We start from the raw sequence: 21085 nt of genomic DNA, 5'->3' as shown, positions 1-21085 counted from the left end.
GACATGCAAAATTTCACCTGCTATTGATTCAAACTTGTTTTTCTCAAACTATGCTTTTCAAGACCTATTTTTATCTTAATGTAAGCACTGCTCACAATGCATTCCTTGCCTGTACACACATTCCATGTCTGGGCACCTAACCGTGAAAACAAATAATTCTTCATTGTGATAGGAGTGGACCTGTTTGCTTGGTGTTCTTGCTACTGTGAAACTGTTGGTGTTAACCTAAATAACATTGACCTATTGAAGAGAAAAACAGTAAAATATTTTGCAATCTATGATACCCTCCCTGTACATGTACCTGGCTCAATAAGAGATTTCCAACTGTGTTACCACCCATCATACAAGGGCATTTTTCAATAAATAATAGAATCTATACAAGTTTTATTTATGTTTAACCACGATGTCAGCCACAACAAACACTGTGCTCCAAAGTACTTCATGTACATACCATCAAAACCTCCATGCAGCATTTAATGTATAAATTACATTTGCATTAGTTTGCCATTAATAAGATGGTGCAAAGTCAACCCATATATATTTGCTTTAATGTAAGGGACCTGCCCATCACTTAGTGACCATTAAAATAGTAATTTCCATGCTTCATTTCTTCTTGACTGTAAAAATGCAGATGTTTGTTTTTCTTTGTTCTTAAGATGCATTTTGTACAATATAGAATGTTACAGATTCAGGATGAAAGTTTAGATAATTTACTTTTTATTGGGAAAGCAAAGTGTTTGCAGAATCTTCCCTGAATATCACAACAGTAGTCACAAAAATTATCTGTTAAAAATGCTTTTCACTTGTTTCTTTCTGTTTAATTCTGTTGTATGTTTGCATGATATAGCCTGCCATTATTAACATTTGAATTACGATTATGCATGATTACAGGTGCGTATGAAGAAATGAAAGTGGCTGCATCCAAGACTTGTTCTGAGAATGCTACTAACAAAGGTCTGTTGCTGACCTCAACTCAATCTGCCCCTCTCCCCGATCATTAGTAAATCACATTTCACACCCATGTTTTACTTTTTGGTGTGATGCAAGGAGGTCCAAATTGATTCTGTTCAGAGTTGTACAATGTGTGTCAGGATGCATTTGATAAGCCCCTGTGGAGTTGACTTGAGTTTAACCTTATCACCACTGTTGTGCTTGTTTGACACAGTTAGAATTGCCCAGTGTGACCAGAAATGCAGACATATGGCAGCATTGACCTGTGTCCTTCAATAACTCAATACTCATATAAATTTGCCTTTTCATGCTTGGGTCAAAGTCTTGCTCTGACGTCATTGTTAAATTCCACATCTTTTACACCATATCAAGTTGAATATCAAATTACCGCTAGAAGGTGAAAATATAAAATCCCTTTTTTAAAAGATCATTGCGATGGTATTACCCATCAGGTTACTGGAATAACAGAGTGGTGCAGCTCTCTCTAGATTTCTACTAACAAATCCCGCTGGTGGTTTTATTTACATGTACTAACAAGTCCTACTTGGCCTTATTTAATCTAAGCTCCATATTTATAACAGCCTGGTCTTCGTAACTGATTTATAACTCAAATTGGCCTAAATTTTACTCAGTCCAAGAGAATGTTGAGAAATCCTTGTCACCTGCTGAGTCTGGAATCTTTTTGGAACTTTTTTGCATTTAAGTTTTAAATATTTACAGCCTGGTCTCCATAACATATTTACAAAACTAACAAAGTGTATGCTTTTTCATGCAGTCCAAGAGAATGTGGAGAAATCCTCCCCTGAAGAGACTACTAACAAAGTCACTAACAGAGGTCTGCAAGAAACCCTCTTTCACTTTTCCTTCAAAGCTAAACAAAATAAATGTTAAATGACTTGAAATGGCCTTGTTATTAAACCAGTGGCATACAAGTTTCTGTTTTATTTCCTGTGTTAATTTCTCTTTTACCAAAGCAGAACAGTTGTTCCCGCATGGCATGTATTGATATAGAAGGAAAGTTTCAGTTTGTTATTACAGTAGAAAAAATGACGTTGAGCGTAGCCTTTCAAGGATTGCTATCCTGCAGTGATATTGATTTTATTAGTTAGTTCTCATTCCTCGTTATTGGTATATTAAACAACCACTTATCCTATAAATACTACTTAGTGAATATGCTCATTCTTCAATTTGAGGATAAAATTTCAAGGAATTAAACATGTACCGTTATTTTGAATACTGTTGTATGTTAGTGGGCAGTCTGTCCAGAGACTGTTTTTTTTTGTTTATAGAAGATGCTGTGTTCTTCATCTTTTGAGCTACTGTCTTTGTAGCAGACAGAAGCTTGTAGAAAATTTTATGATATATCCTATAACCTTTCAATAGTAATAAATGAATAATCTTTTAATTTTCTGAAGCATTTTGTAGATAATGACCATTTTGTTTTTGTTGAAGCAGACTCCAAGCCCCCAATCACCAGACCCAAACCCAAAAGCATCAAGAAGTACCAGCCACCAAGTAGGAGTGCAGGTGGGATCAACATTACTACAACATTGAACTCTTACAGCAGAGCAACCACTGTGACCATTATCAACTAGCTTATAACTATTGCAGACTATTGCAGACCATACTGTCAAAGATCATCTCCAATTATCTGTGATAGTCTGTGCTGTTACAACAGGCTGATCCTCCAAACCATCACACTCACAAAGACTGATTATTTATAGACCCTTGTAGATCATTTTAGATTATATCAAGAAAACTTTAAAGTTTCACAGGAACAATCCTTAAGTTACATGCATCATCATCAGTAGCATGGCAACTGTGCTGGCTCTTATGATCATTGATGAGCAGCTTAGTCATTGAATCCTGAGAACTTTCATGTTTCATATTTTGGCTTCACATGTAGCTCTTCCTTCATCGTAATTGCTTGAATCAAGTACTGACCTTCTGTATTTGATATGTGTGATAAATGATCTGGTGGGATCAGCCTGTTACAATCATGACATCTTTATTTGAAGAACTCTATTAAAGTCATTGCAGGTTGGCATTTTTTGGGGGTTTTGCTTTTATGAGTGACAGTAGTATTCATCGAAATCAAGGGCATGTACAGGGTTCCTGTTATTATGCAATCCTTGAGGGCAAAACTGTCAGGGAAAAAGTGCCAGGAAGAGGTGAAAAGCTTTCTTAAATTTGAGAAAATGTTTAAATGTTTATTTAAATGTTTTTTCAGTGTAAAATTTCTAAAATACATCATTGCAAAAGGATATTTTACAGCTTACCACAATTTTTCTTTTAATTCCAATGTTGGCATAAATTTTGCTGGCATCAGGATTTTCAAGGAATATAACAGGAACTGTGGGAGCATTTTTATTTCATTATTATGACATGAGTTTTCTTCACAGATGCATAATGATTTTTCATCAGAGCAGCTGCTTCATTTTGTTGTATTCAGCATCAAAGGATTTTCAAAAAGGCTTTCTCCAGCAGGCAGGGATCCAGGAAGGACTGATTCCAAAAGAACATGCTCTGTATTTCCCCCAATTAGCTCTCCTGAATCTGTATTCAGAATATTTTTATAATGAAACAATTCATTATAATTTCCCCTTCCCCAAAATGGATCGATTTAGCCAAGGGAGGTACATGTACCTGCCTGGACTTGCTGTCACAATGATCACCCTCCCCTTTTATCCTTCCTTGATCCACCCCTGAAATGTTACTTTATCAGCCTGTCTATAGTATATTTTCCCTATAGTATAAATGACTTTTCACACATCTCCACCTATATCGTACTTTAGACTTCAGCTGAATTGCGTCTTCGCATCATACGTACATCTTCATCTGCATTTTGTTTTGTTGGACTTCTTGGTAGCAAATACCAACACCTGTTCTTACACCAAGAGCATTTGCTCATCATCTCAAAAAACCTACTTATCAAACAACTTTCCTTCCAACAGCCTGCTGAGTTCTAAATTTTCTAAGACTGCACGTACTTTGTTTGATTTTTGGTTGTTTTGATTTTATAGCAGTGCGGCACTTCCTGTCATCAGGTCAGCAACATCTCAACATTCATCATGCGTAGCCTGCAATTCGATTGAACACAGGACATTGTGTCTTGCTGCACTGTCCATCAATCTTGATCAAATACTGGTGTATTCTGAAATTCTTTCCATGTCGATTCTGTCTGTAAATCAGTCATTTATATTTGCATATATCTGAGTTGTCTGTGTCTGTTTTCAGTGTTTGTCTGTCGCTGTATGTACATGCTGAACATTCTCCATTCCTTAGTTCTCCTTCCAACACTCCTCTGTTTCCGGCTGCTAATTTGTCATTTTCAGAGATGCCAATGAATGAGTAAAGTTGCTAAGCAGTTAAATTGACAAAGTTTGAACTTGTCAAAGTTCTTGTCAAAGCTCTGTGATACCTTGCCTAATATAGTGTGCATTTAAACTCGCTGACATGAGAACAGACTCCTTGCTAACGTGATTGATATGGTGTAATGAATCTGTTAAACATTCTACATGTCTTATTAAACGAATAGCTTTTTGTTTGCAGCATATGTGCATAGAAGACAGTTTCTTATGGTGGCATGGCCAGAGAGATGTTTGTTTTCACCCCAATCCTGTCCAAATTGGCCACCTATGCAAGTGACACACACCCCCCCCAATCATACAGATACAATTTATGTTCTTTGTATGATGGAAACTCAGGGATAATGCAAAAATAGTGTGATAACAACCTGTCATTTGAATTTGAAATTTACAAGGAAATTATCACATGTACATAGCAGGTGTGGCCTTCATTTAAGAGAGAGGATATTGGCAGGTATTTAAAGCACGAGATAAAAATTCATATATTTTCTATATTTTAGAACTAAGCCAAAAAGTGCTACCTGCCCTACCCAAGTTGTTGATTTCCCAAACCTTTCAGGTCATATCTGATTCTAGACATGTCATCTCTAATCGTTCTCTGTATAATTTCATTGTTATACTCCCTTTCATCACAACAAGTAGTCCTCCAGAAAAGGGCCTTTGATCATGCTACTTTTCTCTTTCTACACCTGGTCACAACTAACAGCTTGAAATATTATTATGTTGCTGTAGATGAAATTCCTAAAAGGAAGGCCGAATTAGCTGGTGCTACTGAAACTACAGAAACAACAGGTGCGCAAACCTAAAAGAAAAAGTGTTTGTTGCCTTAAATTGGAATAAATCTGCAAGACTCAAAATGCTGCACTTTTTCTCTTGAGTTGAAGCAAATATTTTTTCACCGTTTATTGATTCTTATTTCATAAAATGTGCCAAGTGAGTATTTGGTCATTTGAATGGTTATAGATGTTCAGTTATCTTTACAGATTTGCTTTGATTCAAGTTGAAAATTTGTGAAACCTTGGACCTTCTATTCCTTTGTCTTTCAGTCGAAATCAGCATTTTCCTGACTCTTGCTGGTTTGTAGCTTTTTTGAAGTCCATGTTTTTTTAGTTCCTGCGTTAATTTTGTTCAGTTGGTATCTTGTTTGTTGAATGGATAGCTTCCCTTTCTGTTATATGTGCATGATGGGAATATTAAATATAGTCAAAAATCTCCCAGAATGCAGGGGTCTTACATACATGGTAGTAACAAAGCAAGCATCAGTGTGAGTTTGTGACATCAAATCAAATTTTATGTGGTCGCACAGCAAAATTCCCATACATTTCAACTCAAGCAACTTCAGCAGTAAATGTTTTGAATGAAAACTTGCTCTGTTTTTTCATTTGCCTGAAGTATGAATCAGACCTTTGACTGCAATATGATGAAAATAGCATGACCAAATATATTGTCTGAGCGTTAGCTTGCGTGTAGATTAAGCAAAAATTATGAGGCATCAATACATAACCCACATCATGTGAAATCTGTTCTATTATTACGCATTGTCGTTTTCTCTTATGGGGGGAAATTGTTTTTCATTTGATGAATTTAAGCATGTTCTTTGTGCTCAATTTTAATTGTAAATTGCAAAATGGTAATGGTACATGTAAGTGATGTACAGATATGTTTGAGATATAATCTTTTACTTGGGAACACTTGCAGGTATTATTTTTAGAGCTGTTATTTCTCACCCACTTCAGGCTTTATTGAACTAACAAACTCCATGGGCACTATCAGGAACTTCTTGCCCCTCGTAATTTCCTGTTTACTCAAAGTTTTGCTCTGCACTTCCTCATGAATCATGTGCGTGAGAATGTCACAAACCTTCTGTACATGGGTTCAATCTGGAAATATAGATAGGGCCTTACTACGCAGAATTTAGGTCACAGGTCATTCCAAACCTCATTTTTCCTCTACTTCTATGATAATAAATATTTTTTGTTCTTTTTCTACATCATTGCTGACCTATTTTTAATGCAGGGCTTTGTTCCGTTTTCAGTTTTACTCTGACATTCTCAAGTGACTGCTACATATGGTCATCTAACTGCTACATTTACCTCATCGGTACACTTTTGAAATTAGATTCCTCTTTCATTTTCTGTTTGACATCAAAGAGCTTTATGTATTCTAACGATGAGAAGTCACTGTATTGTCAGTTTCAGTGGAGGTACATGTATTCGTGTTTGTGCACAGAACTTGCACAAAATTGTATGATGGAAAAATTGTCTAGATATCACTCTCATTGCACCAGTATGATTTGTTTATTATTTATTTCTGGTATTGACACAGAGGATTCTTCAACTGCCCCCTAGGCACTGCCAAAAGAAACCTGTAGAGAAAAGACAATTAGCAGTTAAAGTTTTAGGGGTGGGAGGAAAACTCCAGAGGATAAATCCAGCGGGTAAATCCCTCAGAATCATTTAGGGACTGACAACTCAATCCACATGTAGACCGAGTCAGGAATCAAGGTGAAAAGTGAAGAAAGAACTAACACACCAACCTTATTCCCTATACCTTGATTTCTCTTTGTTTCTATTCATCCATTTAAGAGCCAAGGTTCCTATTCATCCATTTAAGAACCAAGGTTCCTTTCATTATCAGTAATAGTAACTGTTGACTGTTGGTAACCAATCTCAGGTTTATCAGTGACTCTCCCAGGTAATAGGGACAACACACATGAGTTGAATAGGGAAAGCAAAAACCTCGGGCAAATTTATCTCAACTTTCCTAACAAAAGAAATTGTTAAAATGTGGGAAAGCCTATACTCGTGGATGCACACTAAGCAATGTTGAACAACCATTTAGTTTACATTGTTCCAACATGTGACTGTTATTTATTCCATTTTTGTGTATGCTTCATGCATGCCACAAAGCCATGTATGCCTGCACTGGAAATGTCTCACAGTCCCTTAACAGATTAAAGAGGTGGCTGTAATCACTTCATAGCTTTGAATCCTGGGTGAATTCCTTGAAACTGGCAAGCAGGACATTCGGCCTCATAGAATTACAAATATTATATGTAGGTAACCGTAGTCAGATAATGGCATATCACAGGTGAATAATACTGTGGCATTTTGTTGGCTTAACTACTTTGTAGTTTGTGCTAAGCAGACTTGTTTATACATGTAGCTCAACAACGAGAATCACACAGCAAGACTGAAACGTGCTTAGCAGGTTCTTTAATTACAGAACTGTGAAGGAATGATGTGTTCGAACTTGTCTCTGTCTTATTAGATGGATCGATGGCTGATGGCAAGCCAAGAACTACATCTATCAAGAGATACACCGTGGAAAGTGGAGGTCTGCTTATCTATTACCCATCTCCATCTTAGCTTACGCCACTGGGGTCTTGTCCATCTTACCTTACTCCGCTGCCATCTTCTCAATCTTAGCTGCTCCACTGTCATTTTGTCCATCTTAGCTTACTCCACTGTCATCTTGTCCATCTTAGCTTACTCCACTGTCATCTTGTCCATCTTAGCTTACTCCACTGCCATCTTGTCCATCTTAGCTTACTCCACTGTCATCTTGTCCATCTTAGCTTACTCCACTGTCATCTTGTCCATCTTAGCTTACTCCACTGTCATCTTGTCCATCTTAGCTTACTCCACTGTCATCTTGTCCATCTTAGCTTACTCCACTGCCATCTTGTCCATCTTAGCTTACTCCACTGTCATCTTGTCCATCTTACCTTACTCCACTGTCGTCTTGTCCATCTTAGCTTACTCCACTGGGGTCTTGTCCATCTTAGCTTACTCCACTGTCATCTTGTCCATCTTAGCTTACTCCACTGCCATCTTGTCCATCTTAGCTTACTCCACTGTCATCTTGTCCATCTTACCTACTCCACTGTCATCTTGTCCATCTTAGCTTACTCCACTGTCATCTTGTCCATCTTAGCTTACTCCGCTGTCATCTTGTCCATCTTAGCTTACTCCGCTGTCGTCTTGTCCATCTTAGCTTACTCCACTGTCATCTTGTCCATCTTAGCTTACTCCACTGTCGTCTTGTCCATCTTACCTTACTCCACAGTCATCTTGTCCATCTTAGCTTACTCCACAGTCATCTTGTCCATCTTATATCTGTCTGTGATTAGCTTACAGTAGGACCTTGTGATCTTGTTGTAGAGGTACTTCTAAAGTATACGTGTACGTGTAGGTAATGATCTCCCTAGCATAAAGAGCAGTACTGTAGTTTGTCACGCCCAACCCTTTTTCTTCTGGATGAAAGCTTGGCATACTTAACATGCTTAACTTCCATGCATATCCAAGTAGTGCACATTCTTGAATGATTATATATCCTGTATAGATGCCTGATAATGAAATGATGGCTTGCATTAATGTTGCATGGCAAACCCTTTAATTCGGGGTGATATTGTGAGAAAGGCCTGCTGCACTCAATTTTGTCTTTCCAAGTACCTGTCACTAACAATTATCCAGAGATTGGTTGTTCATTCCAACTTTACTACATGTAATGTTAATTTATCTCAGAATTAAGTGTATTTTTGAAATATTAACATTAAGATGGGTTGCTGCTCTTACAGATTTTTCCAAACATTGATTAGATAATCGTCAGCATGCTGCATGTCAGTGGTGATTATTTGTGATGTGGATAAAGTTTACTTGGAAATCTGATCAGTTTTTGTATTTAGCTGCGTTATGTCAGATGAATTAATGTAAGAATAACAGCAAACTTGTAAAGTACATTAACTCATGACACACTAATTTGATGGAAACCATTCAACGGTGCCAGTCTAGATGTTACAGAAACACCTTGATTGGAAAAATGGGAAAATGTTTTGAATTTTCAAAGCTTAGAGGAGTATTTCCGTCCCTGAAATTGGATACACCGGTACATGTACATGTATGATCAGTTAAACTTGGTCGTATCTTCTGTTAGTGCAATGTACAAATCCATTAATGGATTTCAAAATGGAGCTTTGAAGTAGTGCGTCCGTGTTTGATGTCAGTTTCAGAATTGATCATTACCTTTGTGATACTTTTCTTCTTGTCTTCAGACACCTATGCACAGGTCAACAAGAATTTGCCACCAAAACCAAAGGGAATCAATCCTCCACAAAGTAAGAACCATTCATTTCTTTAAGTCAAATGAGAGAAAGAAATGATAATCACAAGCATTTGTTATGTGAGGCAGATTACAGTCATAACTGGGTCTGAACAAGCTGGATTAAGCATTTGGCCAATTAGTTCTCTCAGCCAGTCTTGGATAAGATGATATATTTTATTAAGCCAATCCTTGCATCGCCCACTTAGACCAATTGAACAGGAACACATGTCCCCAAGTTGTCCCCAGGTTCCCTGGTTGTTCCCAGGTACTCCAGGTTGTCCCCAGGTACCCCAGGCTGTTTGCTTCGTGCTGTGTCTATGCCTGTACTGAAGTATGCTCACCATCACCGGCTAGTTCGTCATTTGTAAAATCATAACTTATGTGTCCCTGCCCAGCTAAATGTATGTTTATGCCCAAAATACAGATTTCCTCTTCAGGATATTTGTATTTGCCACACAACTTGGTGTCATCATTTTAACACTCAAGAAAAAGAATCTGTTTTTAATCCCAGGCATAGATCATTTTAAGTCAGTCTCAGCCAGGTTAACCATGCTGGCTCAATACGTTGGCCACTTCACTTGTCTGACTGATAAACCAACTAACAACTACATGTAACATCTTAAGAACATGCATTAACAGTTTGAGACCTCTCATTGCAACCCACTCTCATTTTGAGGCCTCTTGTTACAATCCATTCTCATTTTTCATCACTAACTTCATTCCAGACCTACCAGATGTGACTTATGCCTCAGCGAACAAGGATCAGAAGCCCAGCCTTTCACCACTTCCAGGTAATTACACTTTCCACTTCCTAATTCACCTATTTACCATGACTCAACCAGCAACATTTTGGTTCTTTTGTTTTGTACCTTGCATGGCTGAATGTCAGAAGCTAAGAGCTCCCAAAAAAGCAAAAGAACAAGCCAAGCTAAAACCAGTTGGACAAAACATGATATTTGAAATTTTCCAAGTATATCCAACTTTTGCCAACTAACAAACATTTTTGTTGGATTGCAAATTGCTATGAAATTGCAGCCTGTCTGATGTGTCCAACTCGGGCCGTTCCTGCTGATTCTACTGAATCGAACCTGTGTGCTTCTACTGCAGGTGTCCCTGGGCAGGACATTTTGTTAATTATTCTTCCACCCTAAACAGGAGTAGACTACCTCAAGCTGGTATTGCTGATCTACTGATAGGTTCAAATCCAACCTGCGTAGGTTTTTGCAGGTGTTTTGGGCAAGACACTTTCTCACTTATTGTTCTTAACCAGGAACAGAGTACCTCAAGCTGTTGATCCTACTACATGTAATAGTAGGTTCGAATTTTTTGGCAGGTGCTTTGGACAAAACACTTTGTCAGTTATTGTTCCACCCTAACCAGGAGTAGAGTACATTGTATCTCAAGCTGTTATTGCTGATTCTACTGATAGAAGGTTCGAATCCAGCCTGTGTGGTTCTACTGCAGGTGTCCCTGAGCAGGACATTTTGTCAGTTACCATAATTTTCTAAATTTAAGCAGCCTGGTGTATAAGCCGCAGCACACAAAAATTGGCAAATTAAGATTTGAAGGCGGCATATAAACTGCAACGTTGTCTACGCTGCACCGCGGCGCTGACGATTCGACCACGAAGATCATCATGCTGCGTGCTGAAGAGCCAATACAGCACATAGAGTACATCAGTGGTTCCACTACACATGCTATCCTAATAAAAGTATAAGGTAAAACTTGAACGAGTGTCACCATAAAACGTGAATTTTAAATCCTCAAATTTAATATTTTTTGCAGGCTGGATGGTGGTCCTGTATGGGCCATGCATCAGCTTTTGCCCTTTTTCCAGTGGCCAGCAAAAGTTATGGGTCAGGGATGTACAATAAAAGCTTGGTAACTCAAAGTCAGTAAAGTGAAAAGATCGTTTTATCTCATGGGTTGACTATTTCTTGCCAAAAGAATAGGCTTTTATATTAAAAAAACTACCTCTGTATCTGTTGACAACAGGACATCAGGATATCTCAAGGTATTTGTGACGCCAATCAAAAAAAAACACTGCCAAATCACTTACAAAATGAAACATCTGCCTTGAGACCTTAGTTCGAGTCATCACATTGGAACTGCTTGTGTTGCACATATGCTATACTGCATGTGGTATGACATACATGCACTTCAGGTACCACCGCGATCACGGACAATCCAATTGCTGACTCTTTCCAATGCCCATATGACCGCAGAAAGTTTTGTCATCAGAAAGCCCAAGTGAGAAAGCCTGGAAATTCTGTGGCATGTCGGGCTGAACACGTTCAGCGAAAAGACAAAATATCTGCCACAAAGGTACATCATTGAATGGGTTAATTTTTCTTAAACAGGAGAAAGAAATCTTTAGGTTGCCACAATAAAACAATCTTAGTGAAACAATTATTTGTCTGCTAAAAACACACCATGAGGTTGAATAAAAAGCGGGAAAATAATAATTAAAAATTTGGCGACAGGGCAAGTAAAGGTTAAGATTACGTACACATTTCATTTAGGTATATGTATGTATTTTGTGACTCCATGACTTGGGGATTTCTGTTAATAATGGAACTTGAAATCTGGACAACTTAATTTGTGTTTATTCTCCGAGGTTCGAATTTTCAGATGTAAACGGCGACCAACGAAAACGTGATTGCGCCACCTGCACATGGTATGCGTGGCCTGGGCACTGCGTTAGTTAATGATTTTATCCTTCAAAGTTTGCCATGTAAGCCGCCTAGTGTAAGCCACAGAGATATTTTTCAGCATGAGAATCAATGTATAAGCCGTGGCTTATATTCCAACAATTACAGTATTCTTTCACCCTAACCAGGAGAAGAGAGTACCTCAAGCTGGTATCGCTGATCTACCAATAGTAGGTTCAAATCCAACCTGTGTGGTGCTACTGCAGGTGTGCTTGGGCAGGACATTTTGTTAATAATTGTTTCACCCTTACCAGGAGTAGAGTACCTCAAGCTGGTATGACTGATTCTACTGTTAGTAGGTTCACATCCAACCTGTGTGGTTCTGTTGCAGGTGTCCTTGGGACGAGACACTTTATCATTTATTGTTCTTTTCTGACCAGGAGTAGGATTGTTCATGTAGCAGTATGACAGCAGGGATGTAAACACAGTGTGACATTAAAGGTTCATTAATCATATGAATTCAATAGCAAATGACTTGGTATGAAATAGCCTTGATATGTTTATGCTGACAGCATATCCCACTATGTCCCTTCTATCATGAAGGATTGTCGAAAGTCAAAATAAAATGGCTTACCGACCCCTAAACATAGGATTGAGTCTATATGTCACATACCGGTATACATGTATCTTTGACGTTTTTTGTAGATTGGAAAGGAATCGAGCTGCAGTTCAAAGTACCGTACAATTGATTAATAGTTTTAATGAAATTCAGTCATTCTGGTAACCAGTAACTCATGTAATTTCTGCAGCTGGGTCATTCCATGGGTTGGGGCACAAATTGTGAGGTTGTCCTTGTTACATGGGTAACTTTTATCACCTGTCATGACCTGTAGAGTGGGTCATTTACTCTGTAAAAATATTAAACCCCTCTTTATTCAGCCTTGCAAGATGTATAATTTGGAATTCACATGCAGGGAAATAGCTGTTCATTTTTACGGAACCCACGTAACAATGAACACCATCACAAATTGTGTCCCAACCTCATGGAATGACCCAGCTACATGTACATGTGTGAGTCATTGACTATCCATGAGCATAGTATTGTAGTTTCTATAATCCCTTTTTTTTTTCTTTCATCAGAAGACTATGGTGCAAAGAAGAAACCCAAGAAATATGTCCCACCTTCAGCAAGAGGTAAACATGATTGCTGTGCACCTTCACCTTTGAAATTTGATCACAGGGCTTCACCCTAGTCCTCAGGTGAAAGATTAACATCAGAAGCCCTTGATTTTAGATCAAGGACTTTTAGGCAAATGAAGGTTTACAAGAGCTCCATGAAGTAAGAAGTTAATGTGTTTTATTTTGAAGAGAGTGCCTTTGGAGGGAAAGTGCCTCTTGCTCAGGCAGGTTCATGCACATTTTCCACAGGACACGTCTTTGGCTGGGGGGAAATCAGAACAGGTTTTCTCAAGAAAGAAGTGGATTTTAGCCTCTCATGATCAAGGGGGTAGATTCATTAGAGATTTGTCATTTAATTTTAGGGTTGACATACTTTCTGGAACTTTGACTCTGGAGATTAGTGATAGCTCGCTCAGTTGATAGTTGAGACGGGAATGTGAAACTATACAATATTAAATCAAAGATAAGACTTACGTCATTTTGTTTTGAAAATAAAAGGCCTGCTGTAGAGCCGAAGTCAGAGGCAAAGCTAAGTTTTGATAAAGGGCTTTGGTAATTGTTTGAACATTTCTCTGTGTGATTAATTTTTTTTCAGCTGCTGAGGAGTCAGCCTATGAAGAGGTGCGAATTAATGACAATGACAATGGAAAGAGCCCCTCAGCAGAAGGTAAATTCAACTTGGGTTGTCTTTCTTTCATCACTAGCATGTTACAAAAGGTGGGATCATTGGCTGCAGAAGATATTAGAGAGCAATTCATTTTTCTTCAAGTTGTTTTGATAATTTGAGAATTCTTAGAATCAATTGACTGAGGAACCAGTGGAATGGGAACATTTTTGAAAGTGGCTTAGGTTGATGGATGGCAAAGAGCTCCTGGTAGTATGTATGGGTCTGGGTAGGGGATGCCCTCCTCCATAGGTATCATCACCAGGATCTTTTTCGGGGGCGGTACAGTGCTCAACAGCAGCATAGTGACAAACCACGGATGATGGAAGGGGTCAGTTCTAAGGTAGTGTCCAGCAAACTGGCAGATTTCCATTCCCATCTCACAAATACATATTTCATTTTTTTTTCCTATTCCCCTTCTTAAATTTTTGTCGGGGGGTGATGGGATTTCCCCCTCATTACCTTTAGCCTTCCTCCTTCCCACCAAAACATTCAGATACAAGCCACAAACCACAGTGCTGATGGAAGTCAAAGGAAAGTTGAGAAAGTAGAAGGTGGGAACAAGGAGGGCGGGGGGGGGACAATGGAAGACGGGTTGAGAGAGAAGATGACATGCCTCTACCTGATGGAGGAAGGAATAAGGACATATAGAATCCAAACGGGAAGCAATACAGGGCTTGGATTAGATCCTAGGTGATCTAGTTGGAAAATAATCAGTTTCTTTACATTTCCATCATTTAGGTGATGGTAACACTTACGATGGTGTTGGGGCTCAACAGGACACAGGTGGAAGAACTGTAAGTTTCTTTTTTTTAGAATTTCTTTTTTAATAAATGTAAAAGGAAACTTGTGCATGTGTTTCACATGGACAATCAACATGTGATTTTGCTCTCTGTACATGCAAAGCATCAACTTTCATTTCATTATGCTGTCATAGGATGTCAGTTATCAAACATCAGACTGTTTGTTTTTCAAGCACCAACAGGACTTTACGACGTCTGTAAACAGGAATTCTTTGGAGATAGGTTGTTGAATTTGTTTAGTGATAAGAGTACAAAGTCCTATTAGGATGGAATGTAATCTATGTGAAATTGACAGATGGTTGCATCAGAACAAATGGTGTTAACAACTCAGGGAAAAACCCAAGGGGCAGTACATTGTTGACAAATGTTGCCTCCTGGCGCTTTCATAATAAAAGTCTGTCTTTTAGCGGGGAAATACTCACTGTAGAAACCGTTGCTTACTTACTGTGATCAATTCAGTGATCATGCTCAGATCGTTCCACTTGAAGTCTTACGTGTCTCAAAGGCTTTTCGGAATACTGTGGGAAAAGACAAGTTTCAAACCTCCATACAAGGCAGGCATGCACCATTTGTCGAGATCAGCGAGTTTGTTTTGTTGGCCCTTTACTTCCTTTATATGGAACAAGTAATTGTAAAGTACCATACGTGTTGTTGTGTACCTAGGAATTTCCCCATTCGTTTTCCTGGTTTCATAATCGCATGCAAGCTTGAAAAGCAATTAACCCCAAAGATATATCAGATAGGATTTTATTACTGATTCAACACAACTTGAAATATTTAGTTTGAAGAGACATGCAGCTTGTGTACAAACCAAAAGGAAATGATTTTGAGCCCCAAAGTTCATGGCAACAGCTCTGGGGGGGGGATTTTTTTCTATCTGCCTTGAACCCGGATGTGTCAACAAAGTGGTTCTTCATAAGCCAGTACAGGTTTCTGTTTGCATAAGATAAAAAGCAGATACAGTCATGCCTTCTTAGTGGTGGCCGTGAAGTGAGACCTCATGTGGCAATAAAATGCCAATCTCCAAGAACTAAGCGGCAAAAGCAAGTAAATGCAAAATTGATAACAGGTCTCAATCTTTTATAGAAACTGCTCTTTAGAAGGCGCTGCAATAACCATCAGACATATTGCAAAGGTTCAAAGTTATTGACATAGACTATAAACATGATATAAAGTTTATGTTTTTGCTCGTTTCAGGTGACTGCGTGGAAAATAGATTTTAAAATTGAACTGCTTTATTTTGAGATTAGTTTAAGTTGGTCCTTAAATATTACGTTTCTATAAAATTATTACACCCCTCCAAAAAATGAATATTAAGAAACAAAATTAATTGGGTGCCAAACAGGCCTTAGTACTGGGTAAAATATATTTAATGATGTTCGCACCATTACAAAATACAGTTGACATCAATCCTTTTTATAAGAGAAAGCGTTTTCTGTGTTAATGGATTGAGGTGATTCTAGATGGATACTAATCGTAATGGGTACCGAAGATGAAGATCTGTCTTTCTGTGTTCTTGTAACCTGGTATTTTAGTTGTTTTTTGGTTTTTGTTTTCAGGCCAATGATGATGGACTGATTTATGTGGAGGTGGGTCACGCTAGAGTACATCCTCCTGATCAACCACCAATCCAGACTGAGCCGTCAACGGAATATGCTTCACTGGATTTCTCGCACATGTCGAAAAAAGAAGACAAATCCTAGAAAGCTGTTTGCAGTTATACATGTTTGTTATGTCATTTAGAATTTTGTGTCCAAGTGCCTTTATGATCATGTATTGATGGATGCCTGAACAGAATAATTTGAGATGTACATGGATAAATGAAGACAATTATATTTCTGAAAGTTGAATTGCCAGCAATTAGAAGCAGGATGTTATGGTTTCCAGTCCCACCAGGGCAATCCTGAGCAGGATTCTAATTGGTTGATGAAAATAGAGCAGAATGCTGGTTTATGAAATCTCCTGAATGTGTGTTGTACTCAGCTGGGGGGTTTTTTCTGTTGATTTTACTTTAAGCATGTGTGTGTTTTAAGTTCATGAAACTATTTTCCAGCAACCAAGACCTAAAATGCATTTGTGTCATCCGTCATCAAATAATATGGCAGGCTCATACTTAACATGACTTCAGAACGCATTTAGTGCAGAATCCACGAAATAAGAAAGTTGTGTTTCATTATTGTAAGTTCACAGCATGGTTACCAGTATTTGCTAACATGCTACAGATTTGGGTTTGTATTTTCCAAGATGCCACAGATTTGGGTTTGTATTAGCTTTTGCTCTGAGTTGTGAATCAGCTGTTAAGATATGGATGGGGTATGTTTGTAACAAAGAAAATAAATACATGAAGGTTAAGTCTTGATCTTCAATGTAAGTTACTAAATTCGAACAATTTGTCAAATTCATCTTCAGCTGTGCCTGGGGCTTGAGGCTTTGGGTTCATTAATTTGATAGAAAACATGAGATTGAGTTTTGTGAGGCCAGAGTTTGGAATCTTTCTTATGCATTCAATATTCAGCATTTGAATGCTAATTTTGGACCTCGGGAAGCTGAAGATGAAAGAGATTTGGTTTTGAGCCCACTGTAGGCCGATCTTCCAGCACTCAAGTCTTACAGAGAGCCATTACCTTTGTATTTGGTTATTTGCTTTAGTGCAGTCATTTATCCAAGACATTCCTAGGCTCAACTGTTTGGTCTGTTTTTTAAATGTTATGCACTGCTGTTTCAAAACAAAACAAAATTAAAAACTTGTATCACTGTAATCATGATTTTAATTGCTATAATTTGAAAATATGCAAAAAATATATAATTTAGGCAGATTTTTACGAATACAAGTATTAGCTTTATTTCTGTACATACATTGGAGGTAGTTGGAAGGAGTGCATTGTGTTGGTCCAAATGTCGCGCAGTAATTGGAATGAATGTCAAGATATTGAATCCTGTTGTATGTACCAGCATGTCTTGGAGACACACTGTTTGGGAGTGCAGACTTTGTTTAGATGGTATAGGATTCAGAGAATATCTTTTATGATTTGTGTTTCGTATCGTGCCTTCCATTTATTTGAAGGAGTTCTTTTTTATTTTGTATTTTGATGATGGTGATATGTGATAAAATGCTGGTATCCATCAACTCTGACAGCAGCAGACAGCGGAAATCATTTCTGATCAATTGTTTGACTATTTTGTCTGTCTTTTGAACATTTAAGCCATTTTTTTGTGTTAATTGTTCCATATCTCGCCTGTAAGCTGTATTTATGTGATTAATAAGGCCGGATTATTCTACTTCTACACAGTATGAGCAAAGCAATGACTAAAGCCTCAAGAAATCAAAGTTGATAACCAGTACTACATGTACTTCAAATTGCCAAATTGTAAAAAGTACTGATTCTTATATTTGTAAAATGAAGAATGCAAAGTTTTCTAAAGTATATTTTTTCTACAGTTTGCCTGCAGCTAGTTAGTGGTTTGTGGTTTTAACTTCCTATTGATATTAATTTTTTTTTAGATGATCAATACGTCTATTTTAAAAAATCAAGTTTATCTGCATGTGGTTAGCTTCTCTAGATCAAAGGAAATTGCTGTACATTTCCCCTTTGAAAGGTTGTTACAGCCCAAGGCAATTTTAATGATGTACGTGTATATATAGCGGAAACAATGTAGAACATTTTTTGATGATGTAGGCTTTGCATTTCTTTATTTTTGAAATTCCATTGGTTTGGTTTACTCCGTATGCATATTTTTGCCTATATTTGATTATCAATACGCAGTACATTGATACATGTATAAGACGGTTATGTGTTTTCATACTTTTCTTCAGTGGAGGAAAATTGAAGTTCTTATAGAGTGAAGCATATTGAAAGTGCACATTTTAAACATTGAAAATTGTCCAAGCTGTTACATGCAAGTAATAGCATTGTTGTGTAAATTAGGGAAGACATTGTTCAGTTTTTAGGTTTTCATGTTCATTTTTTGGACCATACTTGCTCCTTGAAAATATTCCTGAGAAAAAGTTGCTTGTTGGCTTATTGCCATGAACATATACTTACACAGTTGTAATGTGCCAATGAAATGGAACTTTATTGCAGCAAAATAAAAATTCCAGCAAGTTTGTTGAACACAAATCATAATTACAACATAACATAATTACCAGGGGTGACATCACAGTGATTTTTATGAATATTCAAATTTCATAATGTAAACACCAAAAAGTCTCCAAAAAGATTCAAATCCCAAAACAAAAATATAAAATAAGATTAATTGATACACAGACGTGCAATTTCAAAGGTTTTAAAATCATATTGCATGGTCCCTTTCAGTTTATGCAGTCGTTTAAAACGTTTATTTTTATACATATAATCAAGATGTGTTTTATTATCAAAAAGAAAATATTAGACAGTATAAGTGCTTGGATGTCCACCTTACTACTAGAAATCAGCTCATTTTAAACTCCTTTTAGTGAAATTGTTATATTTAAGAAGGAAGTCCAGTGTTACTTCACATGCCCTGTGAGCCTTTTTGATTTGTTTATACACAGATTGAAGTGGACCCGGTTTACTGCAGTGTTGGATTGCTGTTGATCCTTGAAAATGTTTCTTAGTGTTTAGATGAAGGGGGATCAACACTTTTCCACATTTTCATTTCTGTTAAATTCACATGTATTTGGTATCATATTGTAATGATTGTAATAATCAGTACTTGCATCAATTTAAAAAGCATTCCAGTATTTTATTTAAATAGGGGTTTTATTTTTGATGAAAGTCGCCGGTTGCACAATCTTATTGGTTGAATGTTTTGGGATGTGCAAAGGTTTTGATTGGTCACCGGACATCAATGGCTTCTGGGTTGCCTGGTTTCTTGTTGACATTTATCTCTTTTGTCTTTTGTGTCAGCAAACATAGCTTAATGTTAAAACGGAAACCTGAGAGAACAGAGGGTCTTGAAAAGAAGAAGCGATTATTACAGCGTATGAAATGACAACGGTGAATTTAATCCCGGTGCACAAATTTACAAAATGAACAGTTTCATTATTTGAATGAGAAACATGCTTGCGTGCGACCTTTGTACTTATTAACCGGAGTTTAATTCATTTGTACCTTTATAATTATAAAGCCTTGCCCAAAAGTCATGGTAATGACTGGAAATCACGTGACCTGAGTTTGGAAGCTACTGGATTGTGGTTCAGCTCAGCCACCTAGTCCTAGCCAAGTATCTCCAATAGTCATTTTCGTTATTTCCAGTCATAGCCAGTGGGATCGGGCACAGCCTGGCCTTGTGCGTAAGGAAAATGTTTCAAGGGTGTGTTGCTAGCTACTTTCCACAGCGTAAGCCTACACCGACCACAGCGCAGGCCCACACCGACTACGTGTATTTGAAGGTTATGTTACCTCTGACTGAATTATTATTTTGTATACGGTTTGACAATTGGAGGGAAGCTGTGTCTGCAGAAGTGATAGTGAGCTCGTTATAGTTGGCAGTGTTAAGCTTTACGCGTTTTATTACTCGGAATGTATGTTTCACAGCAGAAAAAAGCCACTTTTTGTGTTTTTCATAGAGAGCAATGCTTCAATAAATCGGCTTCAATATAATTCAAACTGTCTGGATACCTGTTTGTCATTTTTGTCACAAACTTAAAGGAAGCCACCCTTAAGATGGAACGGCATTCCCTCCGTTACCATCTCCGATTTGGTGGTATCCCCAAAACCAGATCCAAGGATCCTGATTACCCCTATAACGAGGTGAAAAAAAGATTCTTGCCGACAAATTCGGAATGCCCGACGCCGAAATTGAAAACGCCCACAGAACTGGTCGTAAGCCTGATACCTCCGTCGACAAAGCCGGACATAACTTGGCTACGTTTATCTATCGTCCAGAACTACAAACTGTCTGGTCCCATGTCTTTGTCATAAGAGATCTCCCGTCAAAAGATGTCAGGACCAAAAGATTTCTCAGTGACATCATGAAGCGCGCCATCTTCAAGCAAGGCAACGTGTACATCAAGGGGGTGAAATATGTCCCACCCCCATGAAAACCGGTGAATCGCTCAATACATAAATCTCAGCTTGGATTAATCATGTCATGGCTATGGGGTGATGATTTTCTTTATACTTTTTTTCCCGAAAGGACTTAAATAAGTTCTTTATTTCTAAGAGTTCTGTTGCATTCTTAAATTGACCGCACTCGCACATGTGTAAGGTGTTTTCCTCACACTGATTACTTAGGCCATCCCTGTTAATGGTCATTCCATTCCTGTTATATGTTATCTGGTTTTTGTTATTGGTATTTGTATATGTAAATAAATTGTTCTGTTATTAATGCCTGTTTCCATGTAGTGTATGTTGTAACCCTGAAAGAACAAACCGAACTTGGAAT

The 21085-nt window shown here is 37.8% G+C and overlaps 1 protein-coding gene across 1 annotated transcript in view; it reads left to right on the top strand.

Moving 5' to 3' along the window:
* LOC110988899 (uncharacterized) overlaps nucleotides 1–20307 on the top strand; it is a 34403-nt gene extending 14096 nt beyond the window's left edge. The window contains exons 9-19 of the mRNA XM_087142440.1: nucleotides 892–954; nucleotides 1727–1786; nucleotides 2407–2478; nucleotides 5052–5111; nucleotides 7590–7655; nucleotides 9373–9435; nucleotides 10148–10213; nucleotides 13214–13267; nucleotides 13848–13919; nucleotides 14658–14713; nucleotides 16279–20307. Coding sequence (XP_086998566.1) covers nucleotides 892–954; nucleotides 1727–1786; nucleotides 2407–2478; nucleotides 5052–5111; nucleotides 7590–7655; nucleotides 9373–9435; nucleotides 10148–10213; nucleotides 13214–13267; nucleotides 13848–13919; nucleotides 14658–14713; nucleotides 16279–16422 — 776 coding nt within the window. The 3' untranslated portion in view covers nucleotides 16423–20307. The remainder of the gene's footprint in view (nucleotides 1–891; nucleotides 955–1726; nucleotides 1787–2406; nucleotides 2479–5051; nucleotides 5112–7589; nucleotides 7656–9372; nucleotides 9436–10147; nucleotides 10214–13213; nucleotides 13268–13847; nucleotides 13920–14657; nucleotides 14714–16278) is intronic.
* Nucleotides 20308–21085: the final 778 nt, after the last annotated feature.

Source organism: Acanthaster planci, linkage group LG10 (assembly GCF_054643075.1).
Source record: "Acanthaster planci isolate LZ-2023a linkage group LG10, COTS_SCS, whole genome shotgun sequence".
NCBI lineage: Eukaryota > Metazoa > Echinodermata > Asteroidea > Valvatida > Acanthasteridae > Acanthaster > Acanthaster planci.
Note: the sequence above shows the minus strand (reverse complement) of the source record. Positions and strands in the feature narration are given on the sequence as shown.